Source organism: Scyliorhinus canicula, chromosome 9 (genome assembly GCF_902713615.1).
Source record: "Scyliorhinus canicula chromosome 9, sScyCan1.1, whole genome shotgun sequence".
Taxonomy (NCBI): Eukaryota; Metazoa; Chordata; class Chondrichthyes; order Carcharhiniformes; family Scyliorhinidae; genus Scyliorhinus; species Scyliorhinus canicula.
In genome coordinates, this window is record NC_052154.1 from 2539104 (window position 1) to 2556019 (window position 16916).

Consider the following 16916-nt stretch of genomic DNA (forward strand, 5'->3'; position numbering starts at 1 on the left):
GGGGAGAGATGTGTGTATTAGGGTTGTGTATTGGGGAGGATTGTGTATTTGGGGTTGTCTATTTGGGGTGTGTGTATTGGGGGTGTTGTGTATTGGGGTGTTGTGTATTTGGGGTGTTGTGTATTGGGGTGTTGTGTATTGGGGTGTTGTGTATTGGGTGTTGTGTATTGGGGAGGATTATGTATTGGGGTTGTGTACTTGGGGGGTTGTGTATTGGGGAGGATTGTGTATTGGGGTTGTGTATTTGGGGGTGTGTACTGGGGAGGATTGTGTATTGGGGAGGATTGTGTATTGGGGAGGATTGTGTATGGGGAGGATTGTGTATTGGGGAGGATTGTGTATTGGGGAGGATTGTGTATTGGGGAGGATTGTGTATTGGGGAGGATTGTGTATTGGGGAGGATTGTGTATTGGGAGGATTGTGTATGGAGACGATTGTGTATTGGGGAGGATTGTGTATTGGGGACGATTGTGTATTGGGGACGATTGTGTATTGGGGACGATTGTGTATTGGGGACGATTGTGTATTGGGGACGATTGTGTATTGGGGACGATTGTGTATTGGGGATGATTGTGTATGGGGACGATTGTGTATTGGGGTTGTGTATTGGGGAGGATTGTGTATTGGGGAGGATTGCATATTGGGCTGTTGTATATTTGGGGCTTGTGTATTTGGGGGCTTGTGTATTGGGGAAGATTGTGTATTGGGTTGTGTATTGGGGTTGTGTATTGGGAGGATTGTTTATTGGGGAGGATTGTGCATTGGGGGTTGTGTATTTGGGGCCTTGTGTATTGGGGGATTGTGTATTTGGGGGCTTGTGTATTGGGGGATTGTGTATTGGGGTTGTGTATTTGGGGGCTGTGTATTGGGAGGATTGTGTATTGGGGGTTGTGTATTGGGAGGATTGTGTATTGGGAGGATTGTGTATTGGGAGGATTGTGTATTGGGGGTTGTGTATTGGGAGGATTGTGTATTGGGGAGGATTGTGTATTGGGGAGGATTGTGTATTGGGGGTTGTGTATTGGGGAGGATTGTGTATTGGGGTTGTGTATTGGGAGGATTGTGTACTGGGGGGTCGTGTATTGGGGGGTTGTGTATTGGGGATTGTGTATTGGGGGATTGTGTATTGGGGGGGATTGTGTATTGGGGGGGATTGTGTATTGAGGGTTGTGTATTGTGGGGGGCAGCCCGGGTTGTCACGTGTGCAGGGTTAATGTTTCTCACGGCATCAGCTACAGTGATCGATCCCTCGGTCACTGAAATCCCCAGTGGGAGTGAGGGAGGCTGCGTCAGCCTGGGCATCTTCACACTGCCCTCAGGGGCAGCTGCTTCTCCCCAAGGGAAGGGAAAAATGGGGTGATAGGTTTGAGGAACCTCAATGGGGAAGAGCATAGTGACGAGGGGAGGGAGCAAAGGCTGAGGAACTGCGCGTCCCTGAGCCTGCCTGCTCACAGGAACAGGGTCCAGCGGCTCCACTTACAGTACGACACTGCCACCTCCTGGACAGAAAGATCATCCCTATCACAGACACAGACGGTGAGAGCACCCGCTCTTTAACATTGTAAAACCTCTCAGGGCATTTCATAGTTGTGACATCAAAAACCCAATTTGACAATGGGCTAGATAAAGGGTTCGGACAGATGCCCAGAAGCTTGGTCAAGCACAGGAGTGTCTTAATGGATTGGGGTGGAAATGTTTAAAGAGGAAATTCGGGAGTTTAAATCCCAGGCCAAGGCAGCCAACAGAGCATTAAAATCAGGGAGGTGTATGAGGCTGGGATCAGTAAAGTGCTGGGATCTCAGACGGTGCGGGACTGAAGCAGGTAGTAGAGATTAAAATACAGACTTGCATTTATATGGCACCTTTCACAACCTCAGGACGTCACAGCCAATGATGTAAAGTTGCAACGCAGGAAATGTGACAGCCAATGTGTGCACAGGAAGATCCCGCAAACAGCAATGTGAGATAATCTGTGACTGGGGCAGAAACATTGGCCAGGACGCAGGGGGATACTGCCCCTGCTGCTCTGTGAAATGGTGCCATTTCCACCCACCTCCGACAGCGCAGCACTCCCTGGCTACCGCACTGCAGTCTCAGCCTCACTTCTTCTGCTGAAGTACCTGGAAAGGGACGTGAACCTGTCACCTTCTGACTCACGGAGTGAGAGTGCTACTCGCTGCAGCACAGCAGGACACTGGGAGGGGTGAGGAAGGGGTGAGGAAGGGGTTGAAGGCACGGATGTGAATTTTAAAAATCTGAGATGTTGCAGGACTGAGGGTCAATGTCGGTTCCCGAGCATTGGAACAGGGCGTGGCCCAGTTAGGGCCGAACCCAGCCAGTGAACATGACCGAGTGCGTCATTTAACCGAGGGTGACGTTCTTGCCTGATTGCTCCTCTGAGATCTCTGCAGCAAGAATCACTGGGTTGTAATTACAGCCAATCAGTGCAGGTTGGCTGTACTGATCTTGCCTGTGGACTGACTGACGCTGGACGAGGAGCAGAGAAACCCACCCGCCATCCTCACCAACATTCCTCCCTCAAACAGCATCACCAAAATCTGGTTGCATATCTTAAATGCTGCATCCGGGATGGTAGCTGCACACGGGATCTTGCTATGTAACAGCTGCTGGGGGCTGCTACCCACACAAGTAATGTTTGCCAGGGTTCATCGTCAGGATGCAAACTATTGTCTGAGGAAAAAGAAGGCTGCCAAAGTGAAAGTAAATTACCGTGTGGCATTGAACACACCTAACAGGAAAAGCAAACAAAAAGAAAATCAATTTCTAAAGTGCCCTTCCCGCTTCTCAGAATGTCTGAAAGCATTTTCCAGCTGGTCAGCTGGTCAGCTGCTGTGACAACTCAATTACAAACACAGGAATTGGGAAGGAGAGGCAGTCGGGCACAGCGAGATCCCACAAACAGCAACGTGACCACGGCCAAATCACCAGTTTTAGTTGAAGAACAATATTGACCAGGGCACCAGGCTGAACAGCTTTGCTCTATCTTTATATTCACCTTCGAGAGCAAACGGGGCCTCGGTTTAATATCACATTGGACAGAAAACATCCCCAGCAGTGCTGCACTCCCCTCTGGAGCACCAGCCGAGGTTTTGTTAATCTGCGATGCAAGTAGAAGCCTGTCCTACACTCAGCCCGGCTGACGGACATCAATAGAAAGCTTCAAGGGATCAGTGAGAATTCAGACATTGCAGGGTTACAGCGAAAACCCCAAATCACTCATCAATCACATGCAAGAGATCACCAAGTGTGATTAAGAATCAAAACTGAAGCAGTAAACAAGAGTGTCCCGAGGCAGGGCTGATACCACATGCTGATAACCCTTTCTCTGGAGACGGGAAACAAGAAAATGAAAGTCAAACGGGCTGAACATGGTTTCAATATTCAAAGTGAAAATCACTGCTGACTTGCCAACAGATTTCTGATCCTTCCAGTCACGCAAACTCCCCCCCCTCACACATCCCAACACCCACCATACACTAATATCCCCATACACGCCTGCTCCCCCGCAAAAACACACACACTGAGATTCCCCCACATTGAAAACACATTCCATTCAGCAACGTAGGCTCATTTATACAACGCCTCCCATTTCAGATTGTCACAAAGCTCTCTGCAGCCAATGAAGAACTTTCCAGACATACTTCTTTGACAAGGAGTCAAAACGTCAGCTCCCTTCTCTCTCCACAGATGCTGTCAGACCCACTGCGATTGTCCAGTATTTCCTGTTTTGTTTCAGATTCCAGCATCCACAGTGATTTGCCTTTATTTTATTTTACTTTTCAGAAGTGTTGCGATCCAGGGCGTATGAGGCCAATTTGCACACAGCACGCACACAAACTCCATGTGATAATGGCCAGATTGTGTTCCCAGTGGTTCAGGGATTAATATTGGTCAGGTCACTTGACAATAACTCCCACATTCTTGTCTGAAACAATGCTGGGAGATCTTTTACATTCACCCTAGACAGCTGACGATACTCAGCTGAAAGGTTCAGAGTACTGCGCTCCTCAGCACCGTACTGGATTGTCAGTTTGGGTCACAGGTTTGAATCTCTGGACTCTGGAGTGGAACCTGGATCTTCTGTTTAATCTGGGGCTGAGGCCGACTTTAATCAAATTGGTTGTGGGCCAGGGTTGGAATAAAGAACTTCCAACGCCCCCAGAGTACACCAGTTTAAATGAACTGGCCGCACTGGTTGTAAATGGGTTTGTCCTTAGTCCAAATATACCGCACTCCCCCCACCGCCCTGGCCCCTGGCCCCCCACTGCCCTGGCCCCCCACCGTCCTGGCCCCTGGCCCACAACTGTCCTGGCCCCCCACCGCCCTGGCCCCTGGCCCCTGACTGCCCTGGCCCCCACCGCCCTGGCCCCTGGCCCCTCCCCGTCCTGGCCCCAGGCCCCCCCCCCGCCCTGGCCCCCGCCCCGGCGCCCCCCCCCCCCGCCCCCCCACCCCCACCCCCCCCGCCCTGGCCCCCCCCCCCCCACCGCCCTGGCCCCTGACCGCCCTGGCCCCCCACCGCCCTGGCCCCCCACCGCCCTGGCCCCTGCCCCCCCCCCCCGCCCTGGCCCCCCACCCGCCCTGTCCCCTCACCGCCCTGGCCCCTGCCCCCCCCCCCCCCCGCCCTGGCCCCCCACCGCCCTGTCCCCTCACCGCCCTGGCCCCTCACCGCCCTGGCCCCTGGCCCCCCACCGCCCTGGCCCCTGGCCCCCCACCGCCCTGGCCCCTGGCCCCCCACCGCCCTGGCCCCTGGCCCCCCACCGCCCTGGCCCCCCACCGCCCTGGCCCCCCCACCGCCCTGTCCCCTCACCGCCCTGGCCCCCCCACCGCCCTGGCCCCTGGCCCCCCACCGCCCTGGCCCCTCACCGCCCTGGCCCCCCACCGCCCTGGCCCCTCACCGCCCTGGCCCCCCACCGCCCTGGCCCCTCACCGCTCTGGCCCCCCACCGCCCTGGCCCCCCACCGCCCTGGCCCCCCACCGCCCTGGCCCCCCCACCGCCCTGGCCCCTCACCGCCCTGGCCCCTGGCCCCTGCCCCCCCCACCCTGGCCCCCCACCGCCCTGGCCCCTGGCCCCCCACCGCCCTGACCCCTGGCCCCTGCCCCCCCCCCCGCCCTGGCCCCCCACCGCCCTGGCCCCTGCCCCCTGCCCCCCCCCCCCCACGCTGGCCCCTCACCGCCTTGGCCCCCCCCCCCCCGGCCCCCCACCGCCCTGGCCCCCCACCACCCTGGCTCCCCACCGCCCTGGCCCCCCCCCCCCACCCTGGCCCCCCACCGCCCTGGCCCCTCACCGCCCTGGCCCCTGGCCCCTGCCCCCCCCCCCCCCCCCCGCCCTGGCCCCCACCGCCCTGGCTCCCCACCGCCCTGGCCCCCCCCCCCACCCTGGCCCCCCCCCCCCCCCACCCTGGCCCCCCACCGCCCTGGCCCCTGGCCCCCCTGGTCGGCAGTGGTGTTTGATCCCACTGTACTCCAGGGCAGCAGCTCGGGAAGAGCTCCATCCATTCCCATCCGGTTTGTGTTGGTCACAGAGTCACCAGTTAAAGCAAATCAACTCAGATCACTGGCAGGAGAAGAAATAAAAGATCTGTGAAAGTTTTTAAATAATATTTAACCAGAAAGAGTGACAGCAGTTGAATCAAATGGAACTTTAAAAAAGTGGATAAATATTTAGCAAATAAAAATTTCAAAGGATGGGAAGTTCATCCCCTCCAACTGGTTTAGCTCACTGGGCTAAATCGCTGGCTTTTAAAGCAGACCAAGGCAGGCCAGCAGCACGTTTCGATTCCCGTACCAGCCTCCCCGAACAGGCGGCGGAATGTGGCGACTAGGGGCTTTTCACAGTAACTTCATTGAAGCCTACTCGCGACAATAAGCGATTTTCATTTTTTCATTTCACTCTTCCAAAAACACTTTAAAAAAAAAAAAAAAAAAAATTTGCTCATGGGATGGCTGGCCGGGTCAGAGTGCCCATCCCCCAGGACATATGAGAATCAGCCACATTGCCGTGGGTCTGGAGTCACATGTCGGCCAGACTCGGTAAGGACAGCAGATATCCTTCCCGAAAGCAGGTGGGTTTAATCAGATTTCACCGTTGGCCAAAGCGGGATTCGAACCCAGTGTTACCCTGGATCTCGGAATTACTAGTGTAGCGACAATACCACTACGCCACTGCCTGCCCTTAACTGTAATGGCTCAAGAAGGCAGCTTACCCAACACATTCTCAAGGGCAACTAGGGATGGGCAATAAATGCTGATCTACCCAGCGACACCCACACACACAGACTGAATTTGAATGGAGGGTCAGAGGATGAGATTAACCTCTTTCAGAATGGTAAAATGCTGATTATCTAATGTACTGAGTGAAAGCTGTTCCTGCCTCTGCTATCACTTACCCAGTGGGCAGGGCAGCCTCTGCTATCACTTACCCAGTGGGCAGGACAGCCTCTGCTATCACTTACCCAGTGGGCAGGGCAGCCCCTGCTGTCACTTACCCAGTGGGCAGGGCAGCCTCTGCTATCACTTACCCAGTGGGCAGGGCAGCCCCTGCTGTCACTTACCCAGTGGGCAGGGCAGCCTCTGCTATCACTTACCCAGTGGGCAGGGCAGCCTCTGCTATCACTTACCCAGTGGGCAGGGCAGCCTCTGCTATCACTTACCCAGGGGGCAGGGCAGCCTCTGCTATCACTTACCCAGTGGGCAGGACAGCCTCTGCTATCACTTACCCAGTGGGTAGGGCAGCCTCTGCTATCACTTACCCAGTGGGCAGGGCAGCCTCTGCTATCACTTACCCAGTGGGCAGGGCAGCCCCTGCTATCACTTACCCAGTGGGCAGGGTGTCTGCCTCTGCTATCACTTACCCAGTGGGCAGGGCAGCCTCTGCTATCACTTACCCAGTGGGCAGGGTGTCTGCCTCTGCTATCACTTACCCAGTGGGCAGGGCAGCCTCTGCTATCACTTACCCAGTGGGCAGGGCAGCCTCTGCTATCACTTACCCAGTGGGCAGGGCAGCCTCTGCTATCACTTACCCAGTGGGCAGGGCAGCCTCTGCTATCACTTACCCAGTGGGCAGGGCAGCCCCTGCTATCACTTACCCAGTGGGCAGGGCAGCCTCTGCTATCACTTACCCAGTGGGCAGGGCAGCCCCTGCTATCACTTACCCAGTGGGCAGGGCAGCCTCTGCTATCACTTACCCAGTGGGCAGGGTGTCTGCCTCTGCTATCACTTACCCAGTGGGCAGGGCAGCCCCTGCTATCACTTACCCAGTGGGCAGGGTGTCTGCCTCTGCTATCACTTACCCAGTGGGCAGGGCAGCCTCTGCTATCACTTACCCAGTGGGCAGGGCAGCCTCTGCTATCACTTACCCAGTGGGCAGGGCAGCCTCTGCTATCACTTACCCAGTGGGCAGGGCAGCATCTGCTATCACTTACCCAGTGGGCAGGGCAGCCCCTGCTATCACTTACCCAGTGGGCAGGGCAGCCTCTGCTATCACTTACCCAGTGGGCAGGGCAGCCTCTGCTATCACTTACCCAGTGGGCAGGGCAGCCTCTGCTATCACTTACCCAGTGGGCAGGGTGTCTGCCTCTGCTATCACTTACCCAGTGGGCAGGGCAGCCCCTGCTATCACTTACCCAGTGGGCAGGGCAGCCTCTGCTATCACTTACCCAGTGGGCAGGGTGTCTGCCTCTGCTATCACTTACCCAGTGGGCAGGGCAGCCTCTGCTATCACTTACCCAGTGGGCAGGGCAGCCTCTGCTATCACTTACCCAGTGGGCAGGGGGGCTGCCCCTGCTATCACTTACCCAGTGGGCAGGGCAGCCTCTGCTATCACTTACCCAGTGGGCAGGGCAGCCCCTGCTATCACTTACCCAGTGGGCAGGGCAGCCTCTGCTATCACTTACCCAGTGGGCAGGGCAGCCTCTGCTATCACTTACCCAGTGGGCAGGGCAGCCCCTGCTATCACTTACCCAGTGGGCAGGGCAGCCTCTGCTATCACTTACCCAGTGGGCAGGGCAGCCTCTGCTATCACTTACCCAGTGGGCAGGGCAGCCTCTGCTATCACTTACCCAGTGGGCAGGGCAGCCCCTGCTATCACTTACCCAGTGGGCAGGGCAGCCTCTGCTATCACTTACCCAGTGGGCAGGGCAGCCTCTGCTATCACTTACCCAGTGGGCAGGGTGTCTGCCTCTGCTATCACTTACCCAGTGGGCAGGGTGTCTGCCTCTGCTATCACTTACCCAGTGGGCAGGGCAGCCTCTGCTATCACTTACCCAGTGGGCAGGGCAGCCTCTGCTATCACTTACCCAGTGGGCAGGGTGTCTGCCCCTGCTATCACTTACCCAGTGGGCAGGGCAGCCTCTGCTATCACTTACCCAGTGGGCAGGGCAGCCTCTGCTATCACTTACCCAGTGGGCAGGACAGCCCCTGCTATCACTTACCCAGTGGGCAGGGCGGCCTCTGCTATCACTTACCCAGTGGGCAGGGCAGCCCCTGCTATCACTTACCCAGTGGGCAGGGCAGCCTCTGCTATCACTTACCCAGTCGGCAGGCAGGGCAGCCTCTGCTATCACTTACCCAGTGGGAAGGGCAGCCTCTGCTATCACTTACCCAGTGGGCAGGGCAGCCTCTGCTATCACTTACCCAGTGGGCAGGGCAGCCTCTGCTATCACTTACCCAGTGGGCAGGGCGGCCTCTGCTATCACTTACCCAGTGGGCAGGGCAGCCTCTGTTATCACTTACCCAGTGGGCAGGGTGTCTGCCTCTGCTATCACTTACCCAGTGGGCAGGGCAGCCCCTGCTATCACTTACCCAGTGGGCAGGGCGGCCTCTGCTATCACTTACCCAGTGGGCAGGGCAGCCTCTGCTATCACTTACCCAGTGGGCAGGGCAGCCCCTGCTGTCACTTACCCAGTGGGCAGGGCAGCCTCTGCTATCACTTACCCAGTGGGCAGGGCAGCCTCTGCTATCACTTACCCAGTCGGCAGGCAGGGCAGCCTCTGCTATCACTTACCCAGTGGGAAGGGCAGCCTCTGCTATCACTTACCCAGTGGGCAGGGCAGCCCCTGCTATCACTTACCCAGTGGGCAGGGCAGCCTCTGCTATCACTTACCCAGTGGGCAGGGCAGCCTCTGCTATCACTTACCCAGTGGGCAGGGCAGCCTCTGCTATCACTTACCCAGTGGGCAGGGCAGCCTCTGCTATCACTTACCCAGTCGGCAGGCAGGGCAGCCTCTGCTATCACTTACCCAGTGGGAAGGGCAGCCTCTGCTATCACTTACCCAGTGGGCAGGGCAGCCCCTGCTATCACTTACCCAGTGGGCAGGGCAGCCTCTGCTATCACTTACCCAGTGGGCAGGGCAGCCTCTGCTATCACTTACCCAGTGGGCAGGGCAGCCTCTGCTATCACTTACCCAGCGGGCAGTCTGGAATTGCAGCCTCGCGACCAATGCCGGGCAGGGCTCAGCACGAGCTCAGCACTCAGTCCACAGCTCCAAAGTTTTCATGTCAAACTTGACCCTATCCTCACCGGAGATCCACGGACAGCGGGCTCCACCATTTGCATTTATATTAATCATTCTCTGGCTGTGGGATTGCTGACAGGGCCGGCATTGATTGTTCATCCTAGTTACCCGCAGAAGGCTGTGGCCACCTTCAGGAAAGGATCAGGTTGCGGATTCAGACGACTGACTGGTTTGCTTTGGCCACTTCATCTCCCTCTATCACTGGGACCCAACACTAGACCACTTCAGAGAAGTATTGAGGGCCAACCATGCTGATGTGGGACGGGAGTCACATAGAGGCCCTGGCTCGGCCCACACAGCAGGCTTCCTTCGATAAAGGACCCAAATGAAGCAGTTAGGTTTTGTAACAATAGCAGTTGATGCTAAAACTTTGAATATATTGACGAGGCGGCTGGATATTGCACTTGGGGAGAATGGGATGAAAGGCTATGGGGAGAAAGCAGGATTAGGCTATTGAGTTGGATGATCAGCCATGATTGTGATGAATGGCGGAGCAGGCTCGAAGGGCCAAAAGGCCTCCTCCTGCTCCTATCTGCTATGTATCTATGTATCGATTTATCGATGTACAGAAACTCAATACCTTCATGGTTACTTTTACCGACACCAGTAATTTCCAGATTGTTAAAAACGTCTGTGTTGGGATTTGAACTCATGCCCTCGATATCGTTTCAGAATCAATGCATTGGGTGACCTCAGGAACTGTACCTTTACCTTGGAGACCCAGTACAAAGTTCTAAAGAAATATAATTCGGCAAGATACTACGTAGTCTGAATTCTACAGACAAACAGGAACTATGATGTTTACTTTGGAAAGAGCTCTTGCGATGATATAATTGAAGTTTTCAAGATTGCAAAGAGAATTGTTAAAGTTAATCAAAAGAGATTGTTCCCTGTAGAGGCAAGTTAAGGACGAGGATACAAAGGGAATCAAAGCGTAATTTAATTGTGAAAAAATGACCCAGGAAAGAATATCAATGTAGAAAGTGGAAATATGATCAAAGTTACATTTGTACAGAGAGAAGGAATTGAAGAATAGGGAGAGATGGTGGGGATCAGGGATAGGGTGAGGGTGGGGGATCAGGGATAGAGGGAGATGGTGGGGATCAGGGATAGGGTGAGGGTGGGGATCAGGGATAGAGGGAGATGGTGGGGATCAGGGATAGGGGGAGATGGTGGGGATCAGGGACAGGGCGAGGGTGGGGGTCAGGGATAGAGGGAGATGGTGAGGGTCAGGGATAGGCTGGGGTTCAGGGATTGAGGGAGATGGTGAGGTTGCTGAGGAATCATCATTTGAGTAAATAAACACACGCAGACCCATGCGCACACAGTCCCACGCGCACACAGTCCCACGCGCACACAGACCCACGCGCACACAGACCCACGCGCACACAGACCCACGCGCACACAGACCCACGCGCACACAGACCCACGCGCACACAGACCCACACGCGCACAGACCCACACGCGCACACAGACCCACGCGCACACAGACCCACGCGCACACAGACCCACGCGCACACAGACCCACGCGCACACAGACCCACGCGCACACAGACCCACGCGCACACAGACCCACGCGCACACAGACCCACGCGCACACAGACCCACGCGCACACAGACCCACGCGAACACAGACCCACGCGCACACAGACTCACGCACACAACCCACGTACAGACACAAATAAGTCTCAGACGTGTACACACAATCCCCCTAATTATTTCCCACCCTCTCAACTGGAAAGTATGTTTAGTGATTCACTCCATTAACAGCTGGTGTCAGTGTAAGCAGGGTAATCAATGGACTGTTTCCGTGAGCGGCAGATTAGCCAGATGCAGGTGAAGCCAGCACTGAGCTGGGGGCGGGGGTCCGTGGGGGCTTTGAGCGGTGCCAGCAGCTCCTCATTTGCTAAGCTATGCATTGGCTTACGGGGAAGTCTAACATGAAGCCAAACGGTAAATAAAACTGCAGCGGAGAAGTGATTGTGCCTGGAGCCTGAATATTCCAAAGCCCATAGGGGCAGCAGGGTAGCATGGTGGTTAGCATAAATGCTTCACAGCTCCAGGGTTCCAGGTTCAATTCCCGGCTGGGTCACTGTCTGTGTGGAGTCTGCACGTCCTCCCCCTGTGTGCGTGGGTTTCCTCCGGGTGCTCCGGTTTCCTCCCACAGTCCAAAGATGTGCGGGTTAGGTGGATTGGCCAGGCTAAATTGCCCGTAGTGTCCTAATAAAAGTAAGGTTAAGTGGGGGGGGGTTGTTGGGTTATGGGTATAGGATGGATACGTGGGTTTGAGTAGGGTGATCATGGCTCGGCACGGGCCTGTTCTGTGCTGTACTGTTCTATGTTCTATGTTTCAATTGGAAGGTAGTTTGTCACATGGAACGGACCAGAGGGAATGGTCAGAAGCACAACTGTCTTCAACCCATAAACCGACTGTGCCAGTGTCCCTAGGGTAGAACAGAAGGGATAAAACAGCTCTTACCACATGTCTCCATCTCGTATGGTCTTGTCATTCGGAGCTCCAGCATGTCCGTAATGCAGGACAGCAGAATTCACCCCACTGCAAATTAAACAAACACACCGATTTGAGTAAAGTCCTGACTAGTCTCTTACGGACCCTCGAGACAGAACAAACTGCAGCAGGTCTGCCTCGAAGTGTTTGTCAGTCAATCCAGTGTTTGTTAACTGTAATCACTGCTGCAATGTAGAAACCTCGGGAGGTAACCTACACAACAGGCTCCCACCAACAGCAACACAATAATCAGCCGACCATCTCACTTGTGCTGTCAGGGTTTAGCTCCTTTGCTCTTCTTCATTTGAGGCCATGGTATCGTTCACACCCAAATGACAGCACGGTAGCATTGCGGTTAGCACAATTGCTTCACAGCTCTAGGGTCCCAGGTTTGATTCCGGCTTGGGTCACTGTCTGTGTGGAGTCTGCACATCCTCCCCGTGTGTGCGTGGGTTTCCACCGGGTGCTCCGGTTTCCTCCCACAGTCCAAAGATGTGCGTGGATTGGCCGTGATAAATTGCCCTTAGTGTCCAAAATTGCCCTTAGTGTTGGTTGGGGCTGCTGGGTTATGGGGATAGGGTGGAGGTGTTGACCTTGGGTCAGGTGCTCTTTCCAAGAGCCGGTGCAGACTCGATGGGCCGAATGGCCTCCTTCTGCACTGTAAATTCTATAAGAAGACAGAATAGATGACAGAATCCCTACAGTGAAGATGGAGGCCATTTGGACCATCGAGACTGCACCGACCATCTGAAAGAGCACTCTACCCAGGCCCACTACCCCACCATAGCCCCGTAACCCCATCTAACCGGCACATCATGGGCTGGACAGACTGGGCCTTTGGAGGGGACAGGCTGGGCCTTTGGAGAGGACAGGCTGGGCCTTTGGAGAGGACAGGCTGGGCCTTTGGAGAGGAGAGGCTGGGCCTTTGGAGAGGAGAGGCTGGGCCTTTGGAGAGGACAGACTGGGCCTTTGGAGAGGACAGACTGGGCCTTTGGAGAGGACAGACTGGGCCTTTGGAGAGGACAGACTGGGCGTTTGGAGACGACAGGCTGGGCGTTTGGAGAGGACAGGCTGGGCCTTTGGAGAGGAGAGGCTGGGCCTTTGGAGAGGGCAGGCTGGGCCTTTGGAGAGGAGAGGCTGGGCCTTTGGAGAGGAGAGGCTGGGCCTTTGGAGAGGAGAGGCTGGGCCTTTGGAGAGGAGAGGCTGGGCCTTTGGAGAGGACAGACTGGGCCTTTGGAGAGGACAGGCTGGGCCTTTGGAGAGGAGAGGCTGGGCCTTTGGAGAGGAGAGGCTGGGCCTTTGGAGAGGAGAGGCTGGGCCTTTGGAGAGGACAGACTGGGCCTTTGGAGAGGACAGGCTGGGCCTTTGGAGAGGGCAGGCTGGGCCTTTGGAGAGGGCAGGCTGGACCTTTGGAGGGGAGAGGCTGGGCCTTTGGAGAGGACAGACTGGGCCTTTGGAGAGGGCAGGCTGGGCCTTTGGAGAGGAGAGGCTGGGCCTTTGGAGAGGAGAGGCTGGGCCTTTGGAGAGGAGAGGCTGGGCCTTTGGAGAGGACAGGCTGGGCCTTTGGAGAGGAGAGGCTGGGCCTTTGGAGAGCTGGGCCTTTGGAGAGGGCAGGCTGGGCCTTTGGAGAGGAGAGGCTGGGCCTTTGGAGAGGAGAGGCTGGGCCTTTGGAGAGGGCAGGCTGGGCCTTTGGAGAGGGCAGGCTGGGCCTTTGGAGAGGAGAGGCTGGGCCTTTGGAGAGGAGAGGCTGGGCCTTTGGAGAGGAGAGGCTGGGCCTTTGGAGAGGACAGGCTGGGCCTTTGGAGAGGAGAGGCTGGGCCTTTGGAGAGGAGAGGCTGGGCCTTTGGAGAGGAGAGGCTGGGCCTTTGGAGAGGACAGGCTGGGCCTTTGGAGAGGAGAGGCTGGGCCTTTGGAGAGGAGAGGCTGGGCCTTTGGAGAGGGCAGGCTGGGCCTTTGGAGAGGAGAGGCTGGGCCTTTGGAGAGGAGAGGCTGGGCCTTTGGAGAGGAGAGGCTGGGCCTTTGGAGAGGGCAGGCTGGGCCTTTGGAGAGGAGAGGCTGGGCCTTTGGAGAGGAGAGGCTGGGCCTTTGGAGAGGAGAGGCTGGGCCTTTGGAGAGGAGAGGCTGGGCCTTTGGAGAGGAGAGGCTGGGCCTTTGGAGAGGAGAGGCTGGGCCTTTGGAGAGGAGAGGCTGGGCCTTTGGAGATGAGAGGCTGGGCCTTTGGAGAGGACAGACTGGGCCTTTGGAGAGGAGAGGCTGGGCCTTTGGAGATGAGAGGCTGGGCCTTTGGAGAGGACAGACTGGGCCTTTGGAGAGGAGAGGCTGGGCCTTTGGAGAGGAGAGGCTGGGCCTTTGGAGATGAGAGGCTGGGCCTTTGGAGAGGACAGACTGGGCCTTTGGAGAGGAGAGGCTGGGCCTTTGGAGATGAGAGGCTGGGCCTTTGGAGAGGACAGACTGGGCCTTTGGAGAGGAGAGGCTGGGCCTTTGGAGAGGAGCGGCTGGGCCTTTGGAGAGGAGAGGCTGGGCCTTTGGAGAGGAGAGGCTGGGCCTTTGGAGAGGAGAGGCTGGGCCTTTGGAGAGGAGAGGCTGGGCCTTTGGAGAGGAGAGGCTGGGCCTTATTGCAATGTCCCATCTGAAACATGGCACCTCCAGCAGTGCAGCATCCCTCAGCACGGCACGGCAGTGCCAGCCTGGGTGTGATGCTCAACTACCCTGGAGTGGGAATTGAATACAAGACAAGAAACTAGAGCCCTCTAGACTCACTGAACGCCGACACCACACCACAAAGGCCGGACTGTAATTAAACAACATAATTAAAAACACATTCTGAGCATCTTCTCATTGCAGTTTGTGGGAGCTTGCAGTGTACAAAGTACCTACCACATTTCCCACATCCAACAGTGACTGCAGTTCAAAAAACAAAAGTATTTAATTGGCTGTAAGTTGAAAGGTGCTATATAAATGCAAATCTTTCTTTTCACAACTGTGGCTCAGGGTTCCTGCGTGCCAGCCCTTATCGCTTATGATTGTATCTCATCTTTCTCTCAAAGGTCTCTGGCCTGACCACTAGCTTCAGTTTATATTGTAACAGGTTTTCTGACGGAAGGAGGCCTTGTTGGTTGCAGGTCGCAGGGTGAGCGGAGGTGACTGAGTCCTGGGGAAAGAGCAGTGAAGATGTGACCTGACGTTACATCAGTGCAGCACCAGGTGGCAGCAAAGGACAAGCATCAGCACAAAGGATTCGCTGTGAGCATGGATGAGGGCGGGTCCTGGGGGCACGGATGGAGTGAGGGTGGGCGGGGTCCAGGGGATGTGGGCGTGGTCCAGGGGGATGTGGGCGGGGTCCAGGGGATGTGGGCGTGGTCCAGGGGGATGTGGGTGGGGTCCAGGGGGATGTGGGTGGGGTCCAGGGGGATGTGGGCGGGGTCCAGGGGGATGTGGGTGGGGTCCAGGGGGATGTGGGCGGGGTCCAGGGGGATGTGGGCGAGGTCCAGGGGGTGCGGGGGGGGGGGGTCCAGGGGATGTGGGCGGGGTCCAGGGGGATGTGGGCGGGGTCCAGGGGGATGTGGGAGGGGTCCAGGGGGATGTGGGCGGGGTCCAGGGGGATGTGGGCGGGGTCCAGGGGGTGCGGGGGTCCAGGGGATGTGGGCGGGGTCCAAGGGGATGTGGGAGGGGTCCAGGGGGATGTGGGAGGGGTCCAGGGGGATGTGGGCGGGGTCCAGGGGGTGCGGGGGGGGGGGGTCCAGGGGATGTGGGCGGGGTCCAGGGGGAGGTGGGCGGGGTCCAGGGGGATGTGGGAGGGGTCCAGGGGGATGTGGGCGGGGTCCAGGGGGATGTGGGCGGGGTCCAGGGGGATGTGGGCGGGGTCCAGGGGGATGTGGGCGGGGTCCAGGGGGATGTGGGCGGGGTCCAGGGGGATGTGGGCGGGGTCCAGGGGGATGTGGGCGGGGTCCAGGGGGATGTGGGCGGGGTCCAGGGGGATGTGGGCGGGGGTCCAGGGGGATGTGGGCGGGGTCCAGGGGGATGTGGGCGGGGTCCAGGGGGATGTGGGCGGGGTCCAGGGGGATGTGGGCGGAGTCCAGGGGGATGTGGGCGGGGTCCAGGGGGATGTGGGCGGGGTCCAGGGGGATGTGGGTGGGGTCCAGGGGGATGGGGGTGGGGTCCAAGGGGATGTGGGCGGGGTCCAGGGGGGGGGGGGGGGTCCAGGGGGATGTGGGTGGGCCGGGGGGTCTGACGAGGACAAATTGGAATATTTTCTTCATGGCAAGAATGTCGTGTACACAATTGACAAAAACAATGTACAGCTACAACCAGTCACCTAAAAGGTTTTATTCTTTTCTTTTTATTCGTTCATGGGGTGTGGACGTTGCTGGGCTAGCATTTATTGCCCATCCCTAATTGCCCTTGAGGGGGAGTTCATAGTCAACCATATTGCTGTGGGTCAGGAGTCACATGTAGGCCAGACGGGGTAAGGACGGCAGATTTCCCTCCCTAAATGGCATTCGTGACCCAGATGGGTGTTTATGACAATCGGTTCATGGGCATCATTAGACTTTTCACTCCAGATTTTTTGTATTGAATTCAAACTTCACCACCTGCAGTGGGGGGGGATTCGAATCCAGGTCCCCACAGCAATACCCGGGGCTTCTCGTTTACTAGTCCAGTGTCAATACCACCACGTCACCGCCTCCCCTTCCCAAAGGGCTGCCAATAAAATCTCAGGAGGAGACTGGGTCAGACTGGACAGGAGCTCTGCCCTCAGCTATGGGCATCACATCCCAGGGAAGATATAAAAGCAGATACTGGAGATCTGCAATTGAAACAGAATTGCTGTAAATATTCAGCATGTCTGGCAGCATCTGTGGAGAAACAGCGTT

The 16916-nt window shown here is 56.9% G+C and overlaps 1 protein-coding gene across 3 annotated transcripts in view; it reads right to left on the reverse strand.

Annotated features, from left to right (window-relative positions):
* pepd (peptidase D) overlaps positions 1–16916 on the reverse strand; it is a 224675-nt gene that overhangs the window by 78093 nt on the left and 129666 nt on the right. For all 3 annotated transcript variants that reach the window (XR_005461732.1, XM_038806189.1, XM_038806190.1), the window contains exon 11: positions 12013–12090. Coding sequence is in view for 2 of the 3 variants with exons in the window: in XM_038806189.1 (XP_038662117.1) it covers positions 12013–12090 (78 nt within the window). In the remaining variant the exon portion in view is untranslated. The remainder of the gene's footprint in view (positions 1–12012; positions 12091–16916) is intronic.